General features: G+C 39.3%; 1 protein-coding gene across 2 annotated transcripts; it reads right to left on the bottom strand.

Moving 5' to 3' along the window:
• Positions 1 to 556: 556 nt before the first annotated feature.
• On the bottom strand, positions 557 to 10181 carry LPXC1 (UDP-3-O-acyl N-acetylglycosamine deacetylase family protein). 2 transcript variants are annotated; one of them, XM_088516127.1, is made up of 7 exons: positions 10016 to 10181; positions 9512 to 9820; positions 7379 to 7585; positions 4210 to 4311; positions 3069 to 3133; positions 2757 to 2840; positions 557 to 1019 (listed from the first exon to the last, which is right to left on the bottom strand). In XM_088516127.1, exons 1-6 carry the CDS (start codon positions 10073 to 10075, stop codon positions 2777 to 2779), a joined length of 807 nt encoding a protein of 268 aa, XP_088372253.1. In that variant the 5' UTR covers positions 10076 to 10181; the 3' UTR covers positions 557 to 1019; positions 2757 to 2776. The 2 variants fall into 2 exon arrangements, with proteins under 2 accessions (XP_088372253.1, XP_088372252.1); XM_088516126.1 differs by having other exon boundaries at positions 2757 to 2901; positions 10016 to 10177.
• Between the last annotated feature and the right edge of the window lie 4148 nt (positions 10182 to 14329).

Consider the following 14329-nt stretch of genomic DNA (forward strand, 5'->3'; position numbering starts at 1 on the left):
GATTAGAAGATACTTATTTGAAAATGTGCAAATTTGCATTTATTTGAAAAAACACAAATTTAAACAAAAATCACAATTTCGCATAACAAAAATTTGATTAAAAAAAAAACTTTTTAACATGTTTTATTAAACGCCTTTGCGATTTTAAAAACGTAATTTTTAAAATCGAACTTATTGAAACCACAATCTCAAACGAACTCTTAGACAATATAAAATGGTGTGCTAAAAGAGATAGTAACCACATAAAAATAAAACTTTAAGAGTTTGTAGAATTGCTCAAAGGAAAGAAAGTTATGGGGCGCAGATGAGTCTACAGAAAGACATAATTAGCAGAGAAAGCTTTGTCGCAAACAAGATTGGTAGAGAAGTGTAATGTTATGTCTAAACTAAGTCATATGCTTGAGTTCAAGAGATGCATAAACTCGAATAATACTTGTAGATTGTCATTGCCCTTAGGGGCTTTGACATAGACGTCCAAAGGAGATTAATATTGTTAAACTTGATACAATTCGAGTCTAAGTGGAGATTTTGTTAACGAGTGGTGACTTTCATCCTATCCATTATGTGGGCCTTGCTGGCTTTACTTTTATTACTATTTGGTTTCGGAGAATTTCCTCCAAGTTCATAAAGAAATTGACTTGAATGAGTCTTTAACATTTCCACTTACACTAGAATCTTCATCAGGTCATTCCTATCAATTTTAAACGTTAATAAAATTACAAAACGAGCATATATCTATAGGGGAGGAGGTGAATTACATTCTAGATATGCTAAAGTCCTTTGCGTGAATTACACAAGAACAATTAGACATCTAATTCGTAATCGCAACGACTAATTATGAAATTGGAGCTCTACCAACAGAGCTATATTACCCACCGTAAGTGGACATCCATAAAGGAGTTGATGCTTCTTATATTCTTTTGCTCAAAAAATGCATGTAAATACAACTCTTTTGGATTAAGCTTTTAAATCATTCCAGATAGCCGCCGCACCAAATCAGCATGCAGTGCATGGCCACCCTGTATCACATGCAAAAAAAATCATAACTTGATTGAACGGATTGTAAATAGTAATCGTTAGATCATACGCACAAAGCAAATTTGAGAGTAGAACAAACTTTTACGAATATAATCAACACAAATTCTTCTTTTCCATGAGCTTTCAGACAATGAAGCCGTTGAAAGTTGAAACAGGAAGAAGACGAAGTGGATTGCAGTACATAGTGCTTAAGCTTGCACAACTTATAAAACGAAAATTGTGATATTTGCAAGGTTAATTAAAAGCTCACTACCAGCATTAATACAAGGAGAACGACAATAATACTTTACAAGCTGGAGAATGAAAACAACAGGGAAATCTAACGGCCATCAGTGCAAGCGATGAATTGTAGTTTATTTAATAACTGTTACACTACTAATTTCTTTTTTAAAACCCAACATGAAATGAAGTTCTTGTATTTATGTTGGCTCCAATAAACGCTTCCAGTTGAATCAAACCTTGTTATTGACCAAATAAAGGGTTTAGAAGAAACAATGATGAACATAAGGGATTATAATCAACTCGTTAAGATCCATCAAACTATGGCCCCAAGCTCATTCTGCCTAAATTCTCTTGTTTTGACAACCAACGTCTTTTTCATATATATATATAGAGAGAGATATTCTCAGAAACTTGTATGCCCAAAATAATTAGACACAACATATAAATGATGGCCCCAAACTGAAACCTAATGCCGCAACTGGTTTACAGGCATAGGCACCATCAAAGCAGGTAGCGACTGAAGGAGAATCTCACTTCTCAACCTCATGCTACGCAGATTCTACTTTCTAAAGGAAAAAGGATCAAAGATCTCTGATGCAAACCAAGCAGCAAACTAATTTTATCCATTAGATAAGATAAATGCCCTCAAGTTATGCACACTTTTTCATAGATTTATAACAGCATGTGTAACACAAACAGTAAAAGGACAAAACTCAAGGGTACGGTGAAATTTCATGGCCATCAAGATATTCTTAGTACCATTCTTCTTAATTTGAATGGTCATCAACAAGGTCAGGCAGGTACTGAGGACCTTTACCAAAAGAATTTGAACTGAACGAAGGTGAAACACTTCTGAAGCGACATGATTGCCTATTAGATTCCTTGAGGAGAGAACTTGACATACATTATGTTACATGACCAAAGAAAGGTATACATAAATGAAGATACATATAAAGTTAGTCATGATAAAATAAAAAATAAGAGACAAGAAGTGTATGAGTAAAGAGCCTAAGAAGTAGTGAAAATTAAGTAATGATATAAGAAAATTGACAATGGTGTAGCCACTGGCTGCATCCAGAAGAAGAAATGATTTGGTTTGAGGCACAGGGCTACAAGGAGGCATAAAAGCATGCGGTTCAAGAGTTTGGGAGAGGACATGACGGCCTGTACTGTCACTATGACCCAATACAGGACAAAGTGGTCGAAAAGGGATTTGTGAAAGTAACATACACGCAAGTGGGATCATGGGTTTCCTACTAAAGATAGCTAGATGAAGTTCCCTAAAAAAACAAAAACATATAACAATGTGAACGGTGTAAACATACAAAATAAGGTATTAGTCATGTCCTTGTCTCCACAGTTTGAATGTAGTAGACGTCCCAATTTTCATGTTGAAGTGCAAAAGCATACCACATTCAAACTTGATAGATTATTAATCAATTATCAACAAATTATAGCATCCAAAACAGGGAAGAAAAGTTTAGCAAGATACATGCCTTGTAGGCCACTATGTTCGCTACTGGAAGCCCTTGACTGCCAAACTGTGCAAAAAGGGAAAGGTCACCAATAAGATCCAAGACCTTATGGCGACAAGGTTCGTCAGCAAAACGCAGTGGGGGGTTCACCCAACCTTTGCTGGCACTGCAGAAGAAATTAGGATCATGTATGTGATGAAAAATGGAGGTAAACTAATTTCTGAGGTTGCACAGCTGTGTAAAGTTTCTCATGTCCCTGTTTGAACCTAACTGATTTCCTACACGCTTGAGAGGAAAAAACTGCTGTCGTGTATATATGGATGAGGCATGTACCTACAAATAATGGCATTTTCTGGTGAGCCACCCTTTATGAGTCCAGCATTGCGCATTTTCTCCACCTGCAAGGCTTTTCCAATGTAAACACTATCATTAGCAACATAGATTCAACAATATAAGACTAACTTGAAAAAAAGAGGTCACACTTAGCTTCAGACATATCACTGACCATATCAAAGTAGTATATATAGCTATGTTTTGCCGCCTTTACCCAATGGACCACATAGCCTTGTTAAACTTTTTTTGTTTTTTTCTTCTAAAGTTGATAAAACCAGCAGCACTTTGTTGATGTAATATTCTGCACTTCTATCACATACTTGTGACAATATGCTGTCCACTTCATTAAATGGATATTTGAAGCTGACACAAGAACTAATATTGAACCAACAAAATAGATTTGTTTAATCATAATATATTTCACTTATTTGATTCTTCCAACACAACATATAGAAAAAGAGTCACAATTATTTTACTTAAAATATTTGGATGTAGTTTGTAGGGAACAAGAGAAAAAGGAATGCAGAAACAGTAGTCTGCTGAAAAAAGAAACTCCATAAGCATGCATATCATGTCATTCTCGTATACAATGATATGCATGTCATCACTGGCAACAAGAAATGGCTATAACTGCATTATGAGGCACAAGTTGAGGGAACGATGGTTTCTAAAACATATTATTACAAGATACCTCTTGCCAAATAACTCTGATTCATTTCCACCCTATAACATTAAGCAATTTCTCTGTTATAAGAATTCGCAATATGCAGGTAAACAGCTGTTTTTCTTTTCAAAATCACAATTAATGTATGATCCTTTGTAACTTATAAAGTCATTCAATATATAAATTATGAGAGACAATTATACATTTCGAGTTTACAATGCGACCTAGCTTTTCTAGATATTAATTCAATACGCTTTTTCATAAGAGGGAACTTCTCTTTACATTGCTTCCAACTATAGCTCAGGTGTCAAATACAACAACCATTACTTCAATTACAATTTTTTTTTAAAAAAAAAAATTCAGAAAGAAAAGAGACCTCAATGTCACAGTGTTTTTACTGATTATAAAGTCACTTTCGTGTTACTTCAAAAGCAAATTATCAAACCATGATAGGAATCAGGAAATAATAAATCAAACCTCCTCATAAACGCAGAAGGTTCTTGATGAAGCTATCTGTTCAGAATACAAAGAATTGTCCAAGGAGACTGCAGAAAACCACTGGCAGCCAATAGCATGTACCTATAATATTAAAAACAAAAAAAAAAATTGTGAATTATTAAATACTCCTAGGAAATAAGACAACTCAACCTCATCTCTATTACATGGAACACTACTATTGAATACTTAAAATTGACATTCATAAATCTATTCCAGGTCTTCTTTTCCATAAGTAATATAATCTCATTAAAAAAGCACTAAGGGGCATAACCCTAGTACAAAGGAAATATATAAGAGAATCCCTAATCATTAAAAAAAGAAGAACGAAGGTTTAAAAAGTTAGAAAAAAGCATACTATTATGAGCTACTATCCATGTGTAGAGGATGTTGAACATAATCCTTTTCAGCTCCGCCACCTATCTTTTTTTTATTTTTTTTTATAAGTAATAAATCAATCTCATAAGAAGCGTAAGGCGCCCTAAGTACATTGGGAGTATACAAAAGGAGCCACATAACTAGCAGGGAAAAAACGAACAAGGAAATCACTAAAATTAATCAACAGAGGATACACATATTCCGCCGTCCATAAATACAAAGTTTCATAGAACAAAGATAAAATTTCTCCCAACGTCCTCTCTTTGTCCTCAAAGGACCTATCATTCATTTCCTTCCATACACACCAAAAAAGGCACGTAGGCACCATTTTCAACACCACAACACTCCTAGGCCTACCAAAGGATCACCAACAATTAAGCAGATCAACAAAACTTCTAGGCATAACCCAGATCAGCAACACTCCTACGCACGTGCCTTCATTAGAGGAATACAGGATTCTTTGGTAGTTATCGTCGGTTGAGACAAGGGGACCCCTTATAACCCCTGCTGTTTGTTTTTGTGATGGAGGCTCTAGGTAGAATGATATATGCTGCAATGAGTGGGGGGTTGTTGGAAGGCTTCTCTATGGGCAATTTTGGTTCCTCCTATCTTATGTTGCTGATGATACTCAGATCTTTTGTGATGCTTTGCTTTCTCATTTGCGTCATCTGCAGTGCTTATTTATGTGTTTTGAAGGGGTGTTGGGCTTAAAGGTAAATCTGGATAAGTCAGAATTGGTTCCTGTGGGGAATGTTTCTCAAGTGGGAAGGTTGGCTCGTATCCTAGGGTGTGGGGTTTCCAAACTTCTGGTCAAGTATCTTGGGTTACCGTTGGGGGCCTTCTATAAGGCTAAGCATATCTAGGATGGTGTTATTGAGAAGTTGGAATCTCGGTTGGTCAGTTAGAAAATGACGTACTTGTCTAAGGGTAGCAACGTTACCCTTATCAAGAGTACTCACGTGAATCTGCCTAAGTTTTTTATGTCCCTCTTCCCTCTCCTAGCGAGTGTTGCCAAACGCATTGAGAAGATCCAACGTGATTGCTTGTGGAGTGGGCTAGGTGAAGAGTTCAAATATCACCTAGTGACTCTATCTTCAAAGCTCCATGCATTCCGCTCTCTCTAAATACACCACATTAAACATAGCAGATTCAACCTCCAAACTTCTAAAATATCACGACGCCCCACCTAACCTCTTCAACTCATCAACAACTCTCTCACCCTTCTTGGCATAACCCATCCACACCAAACAAATTACATATCAAGCTTCATAAATCTCTTACTACTTCACAATGAAGAAAAAGATAATCAATAGACTCTCCACTCTTATTGCACATACAACAACAATCCATTAGTTCTACCTCCTCAAATTATCCAACGTCAATATTTTAAAGTCGACATCAACACAAAGAACGTCACTCTCAAAGGAGCCTTAACTCTCCAAATACTCTTCCACAGAAACAGGGAGCCCATAGATATGGTTAACGCATGATAAAACGACTTCACTTCACACCTATGCCTCTTGGAAGGGATCCAACATATTATATCCATGTCTCCTTGCCTTACTATGAGAGAATACAACATCTCAAAGAAATAGGAGACCAACTCCACCTCCTCGTCTTGGACAGGTCTAGTTTAAATTATATTACAATGAATACTTCCATTTCAGTACAGCATGAGATCCGCCACCCACGTATCCTTGCAACGTGCAATACTAAACAAAATTGGATAAGATATCTTCAATGGTTGATCCCCACACCACACATTATGACAAAAATTGACCTTGGACAAATCACCCACCTAAAATCTAACAAATCTTGATAACGTTTCCCACTCCCTCCTTTTATGTTTCCACAAACCCACTCCAAATGGCTCTAGTACCTCCTTGGAACACCAACCTCCCCTTAAATTGTCATATTTAGTCTCGATTATCAATCTCCACAATGCTCCACTCTCCGTAGCATAATGCCAAAGCCATTTCGATTGAATTGAATCAAGTTTCTAACCTCCAACCCACATAATTTCATCGTAGTACAAATTCTCGACCAGTTCACAAATGGAATTTAAACTCGTCACCAATTTCACCATTCTTGAGTACCAAATCCCAAGTAACCAGGCATTGCAGCAACCTTACCAAATCTCAAGAAGAAAAATAATGGGGTTCTCTCTATTCTACGTTAAGTATTTTATTTGATAACTGATTATGAAAATCACTAAGTTCTATAAGTGAAAAGCCATTAATGATATCTTAATTACTTATCAAAAAGAAGAAGAAAAAAACCTGTAACAACACTTCAAAGCGTATCATTTTATTTTGGTTCATCAATATCTCCCAATTTTAAGCTTTCATTGTCTAAAAAAATTGTACCTAACTAAACAAGAATATAAGCTTATTATAGCAATAACACGCAAGGGTACTTCACCAAAATTTGGTGATAGTTAGTCCTATTTCAAACTTAGAAAGGCTGAATTCAACCATTTAGTGCTATACAAGGTATATTCCCAAAACTTGGATCAATCCAATCAACCTACAAATTTTTCCCATTGCACATGCAGAAAAAGACAGGAATAATGTACAGATCAGTAATAGCCATCCCATTCGTTTAATTTGTGGTCGCTGTCGAATACGGGTAACAAATAAAGAAATGAGAAGCTGTAATAAGATTCATATATGCTTAAAAAAAATGATAATAACACAGAAGCAGCAGTAAGCTTCTCAATTTTCAAGTTCTGTAGTTTAGAAAACAGAAATTGACAGTCCAGCAAAAAGCATACCTGTGGAAAGTCAATTCCATAAGTTATTTGAACCTTTTGTGAAGGGAATGCAGCAACAAAAGAATCACTCCTCCACACATGCATTGGTTCATTCACATGAGGAGCCATTTTCTCACAATTGTTGCCAGACTGATCTTTGGCCACCTTTAACCCAACTTGTTCTATCGCCTTTACCCATTCTTTTGCAGAGCCATCAAAGATCGGAACCTGTTTGGGCATTTATTGGCACTATCAGTCTTCCATTACCATGTTCAAGCATTATCAGTTGTTAGCCTTCATCCAACTACTAAAAGTTCCCTTTTTTTTTTTTTTGATAAGTAAATGATATAAATAAAAGCGCAAAGGGGCGCAACCCACATACACGGGAAGTACAAACAAAGAGCGCCTAAGAGGGAGAGAAATGAAAGAGAAAATCAGAAAAACTAATCACTAATGGAGCTAGCCAAGTAGCCGTCCAAGAGTAAAGAGTAAAGAAGAAAAAATGAGTCAATTCCTTTATAGTCCTAGTAGAATTTTCAAAACATCTAGCATTTCTTTCATTCCATATACACCACATAAGACACAAAGGGATCATCTTCCACACAACCGCCCTTCGGGATCGTCCTCCCGACTACCAGCTATCGAACAAGTCCCTCACCCTGCAAGGCATAACCCAATGCAACCCAAACCGAATAAAAATTGAATGCCAAAGAGCACTTGCGAGCTCACAGTAGAGAAGAAGATGATCGACTGTCTCTCCGGTCTTCTTGCACATACAACACCACTCCACTACCACTATGTTCCTCTTACGCAAAGTATTATGAGTCAAAATTTTGCCTAGAGCCGCAGTCCACCCGAAAAAAGCCACTCACATAGGCGCCTTAGTACGCCAAATGCTCTTCCAAGGAAAAATGTTAAATTAGTCCTCGTGGTTACGCCAATTTCTAAAAGTTCCTATTATAAAGTTAAATACATGATGACATCTATTTCGATTTTATTACAGGGAAAAATGTTAAATTAGTCCTCGTGGTTACGCCAATTTGTAATAAGCCTCCATAGGGTTTAAAAAGTGACTTAAAACTCCATGTGGTAAGCATAAATGACAAATAACTTCGCACCCCGAATTTACGTTTAAAACTTTGACCAAAAACTGTCAAAATGCCACGTCAACAACAACAACAATAATAATAATACAACACGTGTCCCGATAATAAAAAATATAAAACATAGAAGATTTCAAAAACAACAAAGAAAAAAAATTAAAATAAAATTCTAAGAGGTGATCAAACCACCCCAAATCAGCTAAAGGGGGTATCGAAACCATCCCCAAGAATTTGGGGGTGGTTCGGCGACACCTGTCAATGATTGATTCTCTCAAGAACAAATTGATCCTCTATAAATTGGGAAGCGCCCACACACACAGATTCCATTTGGCTTCATATGCAAATCTGTCCATAATTTACACATCCTCTTAAAATTAACAAATTTTAACTGATTCTTCCACCAAAGGAATACAGTTAAAAGCTGTTTCATCAATATCACCCTGTTTCACCAAATGTATGATAGAACTAGTTTCACCAAATGGAGAGAATTACATATGAAAAATTTAAGAGCATGATATAATCTAATTGCATCGAAACATCCTCCACAGAAACTGTTATTGACAATGACAATTTATGCAAGAACAAAATTCACTTACTAGGCAACAGAAGATCCAAAAACCACACTCATCAATCCTATTCTCTAAATGCTAAACTCCAAAAGAATGACAATACTCCTTGCTGTTTTTGGAAGAAAAAAAAAAAAAATTGAGGGTCCACATAATAAGATTTCAACAATGACAGATCGATTTCAAGGAGAAATTCGAAATGAAATCTAAAGTCAAATTCAAAATTAGAGGGCACAAAAATTCAACAAGCCCCTAAGTGCAAACTGATTGTACATACATCTTCACAGTCTAATAATTCAAAATTCACATTTACCACCTACAAGATCCATACGAGAGATGGAGAAAAAGAAATTATCAAAATGGAAACCAGCAATTGGTATCCTCCTCCAAAGCCGAAATCCTAAATGGCATAAGCTAGAGATAAAGCAAGCTTAAATTTGTACTTATATCCATTGACGAAATCTTAACAAAATCAAGGTACCAACCTCGACGTCGTGATCTTCAGGATTTAAATTCCGTATTTCAATCCTGCAATTATCAACACCAACGGCCTCCAATGCCGAGAGCAAGTGCTCAACGGTTCGAATTCTGAACCCATTCTTGCAGAGAGTGGTACAGAGAGGCGATTCTTCGGCAAAATCGACGGACGCAGGAATCAAATTGGATCGGAAATCGAAATACCTCCCTTGGCCGGCGAGCTCAGGCCATAGTTTCACAGTGGAAACCTCGCCGGAGTGCAGAGCCTTCCCGGTCCGCTCTATGCATCCAGCTAAGGTTTGCTGAAGCCTGCCAGACTGTGAAAAAATAAATCACGTATATCACACTCGGGAAAGATAAGTATGAAAATCGGAGTACAAGTGAGTTCCTGTTTGGTTACTGAGAAAATATAGGAAATCTAGGGGATCAATTAAATTTTTTTTATTTTGTTATTTTTAATTACAGATTGACTTGAATTTTATAGTCTCTTCAGAGAGAGAGAGAGAGAGTACGTGTTTCCAGGAGATGAGATTGGAGGACTTGAAGGCATTGAAGGCAGCAGCGAGAGTCATTGAGCGAAGGCTTTGGAGGCTGGGTGAGGCGTGAGGGAAGGGCGCAAGGAAACTATCCGGGGGAATTCCGGACTTGATGACATGGCATGCTCAGTGGACCATGCCATGTCAGACCACTTATTACTCAAGAAAAAAAAAAAGAGAAATGCTACATCTCAATAAAAAGGCCATCTTTCGGCCATAAATGCCTACGTGGCATCAAATTTTTTTTTTTGTCTTTTTCCCTTCCAACAGCACCATCTCTCTCCACTGTCAGAAAACTTTTTGTTTCTTCATTTTTCTCCTCTTCACTCCATTTCTCCCTCTCGCCATTTTCTCCCTCTCTCAGAGGCCGTCTCTCTCTATTCTCCCTCTTTGAGCTCTCACCGATGTTGGTTGAAGCAATCAAAGGAAATGGTAGGCAAAAAATCAAACCATCACCCCCAAATTCGGCCCTTCCACACCGAAATCCCCATCCTTTTTCTCCTCTTCACTCCATTTCTCTCTCTCGCCATTTTCTCCCTCTCTCAGACGCCGTCTCTCTCTGTTCTCCCTCTTTGAGCTCTCACCGGTGTTGGTTGAAGCAATCAAAGGAAATGGTAGGCAAAAAATCGAACCATCACCCCCAAATTCAGCCCTTCCACACCGAAATCCCCAAAAGTAATAACATCCCAAAATCAATTCTTAAAATCAGCAATAACCATCATAGTATCCAGCTACCATTAAAAAAAAAAAAAACCCGAAATGGAAAGCACCCAAAACAGAAAACACCAAACAGACAAAGAAAGAATCCAAAATGGAAAACACCAAAACGGAAACCAGCCGGAGCCAAACTGCCGGCGTCTTCTAGGCAAAACCCCCGCCGGGACCCAAAAAAAGGTCATTACCGGAGCTAAGTTTCCGGCGTCTTCTAGGCAAAACCCCTGCCGGGGCCCAAACCAACGCCGTTACCGGATCTAAGCCGATGGTGTCTTCTGAGAAAAACTTCCGCCAGACCCAAACCACCGCCGCTTTCGAACCCAGTCAACCAACACAGGTGAGAGCTCAAAGAGGGAGAACAGAGAGAGACGGCGTCTAAGGGAGAAAATGGCGAGAGGGAGAAATGGAGTGAAGAGGAGAAAAAGGAAGAAACAAAAAGTTTTCTGACAATGGAGAGAGAAGGTGCTGTTGGAAGGGAAAAAGACAAAAAAAAATTTTGATGCCACGTAAGCATTTATGGCCTAAAGATGACCTTTTTATTGAGGTGTAGCATTTCTCAAAAAAAAAACCGCAGAGCCTGTTAGCTTACTCTTCTATCTCTTCAATTCCAGCTCAGCTGCCTCTACCTGTCGCTCTCACTCACTTCCTTCCTGCCAGAAAATCTTTGTCGCCACTAGAGAATCCCCTCCGACGACAGCCCAAAAGCCCACTCTCCCTGTCCCGCTCTCCCTCCCTCACGCCTATCTCTCTCACTCCGGCGAAAGATCTCCGGCGACTCATGAAGAAAATTGTTGGTTGGGCGTCGACAAAGGATCTCAAAAATCTCCACCTCCGGGAAAGCTCTCTCTCTCCTCCACCGGTTGGTTCTTAGGTTATGTTGAAACAGTTATCAACCCTGGTAGCGACTTGATTCAAAGCCTGCTAAGAAAGAACAAGTATCAGTAGTGATAGACCGCGAGATGGGGGGTATGGCGGTCATGCCACCTATGATGCTTGAGTGAGAGTTTGATTATGACAAGAGTAATAAAATAAGGAAATAGTGAGTAATAATAACTGAAAATAATAAGAGTAAGAAAATGAATACGTATTTGTATCATAAGATGACTCCCCCTTTTATAGATGCTGTGAGTGGGTGAACTCTAGTGGGACTCTCACTTGACTCCCTTGATTCATGGGAGTGGTTGAAACCAATATTATCCTTTGAGATAATATGCGAGATTTAAGTAGATAGGATATTATGTATTTAGACTACTTTTGGGAGATATTTAGTTGATTGCTCTCTGATTTGGGTTGTAACTCCCATATTGGGTTGTTTGGAGAGTGATCATGCTCCCTTGATTGTAGGGGTACGTGATTCTGCATGCAACCATCTCAATATGGTGCATAACCGCATGCTTGAGTGCAAACCTGATACGATAGAGTTATTGTGTTAGGATTCTCTGGGCTTTGGGTTTTCATGCTTTGGTGTCCTGGCGAGCCATGGGCCTCTTAGTCGAAGTAGGCCTTTTGGTTTAGGCTTCAGGATATATTTTGTATCAATAGTACCCCACCATTCCCTTAGGTCACTATAGTGGCCTAATGGGAATAAATAGATTTCTATCTTTCTCGAGCTCACTATTGCAGAATTGGGCTTTCAAAACTTTCTGCCCATCTTATCTCTCCAATTTAACTTTGCACCCCCCCCCCCTTCTCTCTTTTTTCAATCATCCACAAACGCCACGTTTTGAGGCGTGGCACGCTTTTTGAGGAACGTGATCGTGGCCATAATAATAAAATATGGCGCACGTTTTCTGTCACCTATGGTTGACGAGTGTCAACCCAGGGTTTGCTTGTATTCGAGCGTTTATGAGGCGATGGTATGATGTCCCTGCCATTGTTTTCTCTAAGATACTTTTTTAAATTATTTTAAGGGTTGCTTGAACCCTTTGGGGACACGTGGCAAGTGGATAAGAATGTTCTATCGAGCGGCATTCTTTTTGAAACGCTTTTAAGTCTACCGTGAGACTCTTAAACTTCTGGCGGACACTTGGCAAAGTGGTTCGTAATATTAATTGTGAGGACGCCTTAAAATTAGGGTTGTTTATCTTCTTTCTTCACTGCCGTCAAGTATCTTGCTCTCCTTTCGCCTCAACTTTGTCTTTCTTCTTCTTTTATGCTCCTGGTTTTGCGATGGAATTTAGCAGAGCTACTCTTCGTTCTCAACTCAGATCTTCAGACTTGGAGGTTTGCAAGGAAGTATATAAGTTTCCCGAAGGTGTCCGAATCCGAGTCCCTGCAGTCGGCGAAGGCGCCACCGGTCCAGAAAACGGAGACGAGATCTGTTTATCGCTCCAAATCCTAGAAGCTGGTTTCAAATTACCGGTTCACCGGATGATTAGGGAGATTTTGCATATACTAAACTTGGCTCCTTTTCAAGTTTCTCCAAACGGCTGGCGAGTTCTAATAGGGATGGCCATCCTTTGGCCGGAGTTACACAAGGATTAGGGATGTCTGCAAATCATGGCAAGGGAGTTTCTTTACCTGTATTATGCTCTCCCGGTTAATGACGAGGTGGATGATATTTGGAAGTTTCACGCTCGTAAAGCAGGGGCTGTATTCAAGCTTCCTTATAGGATATCCAAAATCAAGAGCTGGAAGGACAAATTTTTCTTCATCTCTTGGGGATTTGAGTTTTTTGAGAATGAACCTCACGATTTTCCTCTAAGATCTCAGTGGGGCAAGATTCCCAATGGAAAATTTCTGAACTCATGGTGATTGGTTGATCTGGGCGGAGCACATGGAAGCGTCTCTTGGGTATAGAGACCTATCATACTTGAGTGAGGCCCAAAAAAGGGCACAAGAGCGTAGGGCTAATAGTTTTCCTCACTTTTTCTTTGCTGGTACTCGCCCCTGGCTGTCTGGTTGATGGTACGATCAACAGTCGCTGGCCAGGCTTCTACAGGCTGAAAGCCCGTTTCATGATTGTGATTCCCGAAAAGGATGTGAATGCTGCTGAAGAGGGAGGCCCTGCTGGCGAGGAGCAGACCCTGTAGACGGAATTGGTGAGGTAGGGGCTGAGTCGTCTGGCAGTCCTACTTCTGTTGGGTCGGTGGTATTGGGTGACTGGCAAGCTGTAACTACGAATCATATTTTCCCCTGGGGAACATTCAATTGCGAGGCCCCTCAAACGTAGATGTCTACGTAGAGTTTCTGAGGGTCCTCTAAATGCTATTCATGTCCTTTCATCCAATACTGCTAGTGACAGCACCTTGGCAGATAGTTCTGTTAACGCCCCTACTAGTGGACCAGGGGGTTCGCCTTCTGTTCACAGATTAGAGAGTTCTTCTGCTGGCAAACCAGGCGGTTGATTTGAGGGTTCGCCTTTTGCTGCTGGCAGACCATAGGTTTCCCCTTTGCTACGAGAGGTCCTTCTACCTCCTTTCATCCTAGTTCTCCTCCAACGAATGCTGGCATTGGTGAGGCGGTTTGGATGATGCCTCTGGCTATACAGCGACCTAGTCAACCTGTTGTGCGTTTGGTTTTTTCATCATCATCTTCTTCAATGGCCAGCCAGACTGGTTCATCTGGCGTGGGTAA

The sequence above is a fragment of the Corylus avellana genome, chromosome 4 (genome assembly GCF_965113065.1).
Source record: "Corylus avellana chromosome 4, dhCorAvel1.hap1.2, whole genome shotgun sequence".
Classification (NCBI taxonomy): domain Eukaryota; kingdom Viridiplantae; phylum Streptophyta; class Magnoliopsida; order Fagales; family Betulaceae; genus Corylus; species Corylus avellana.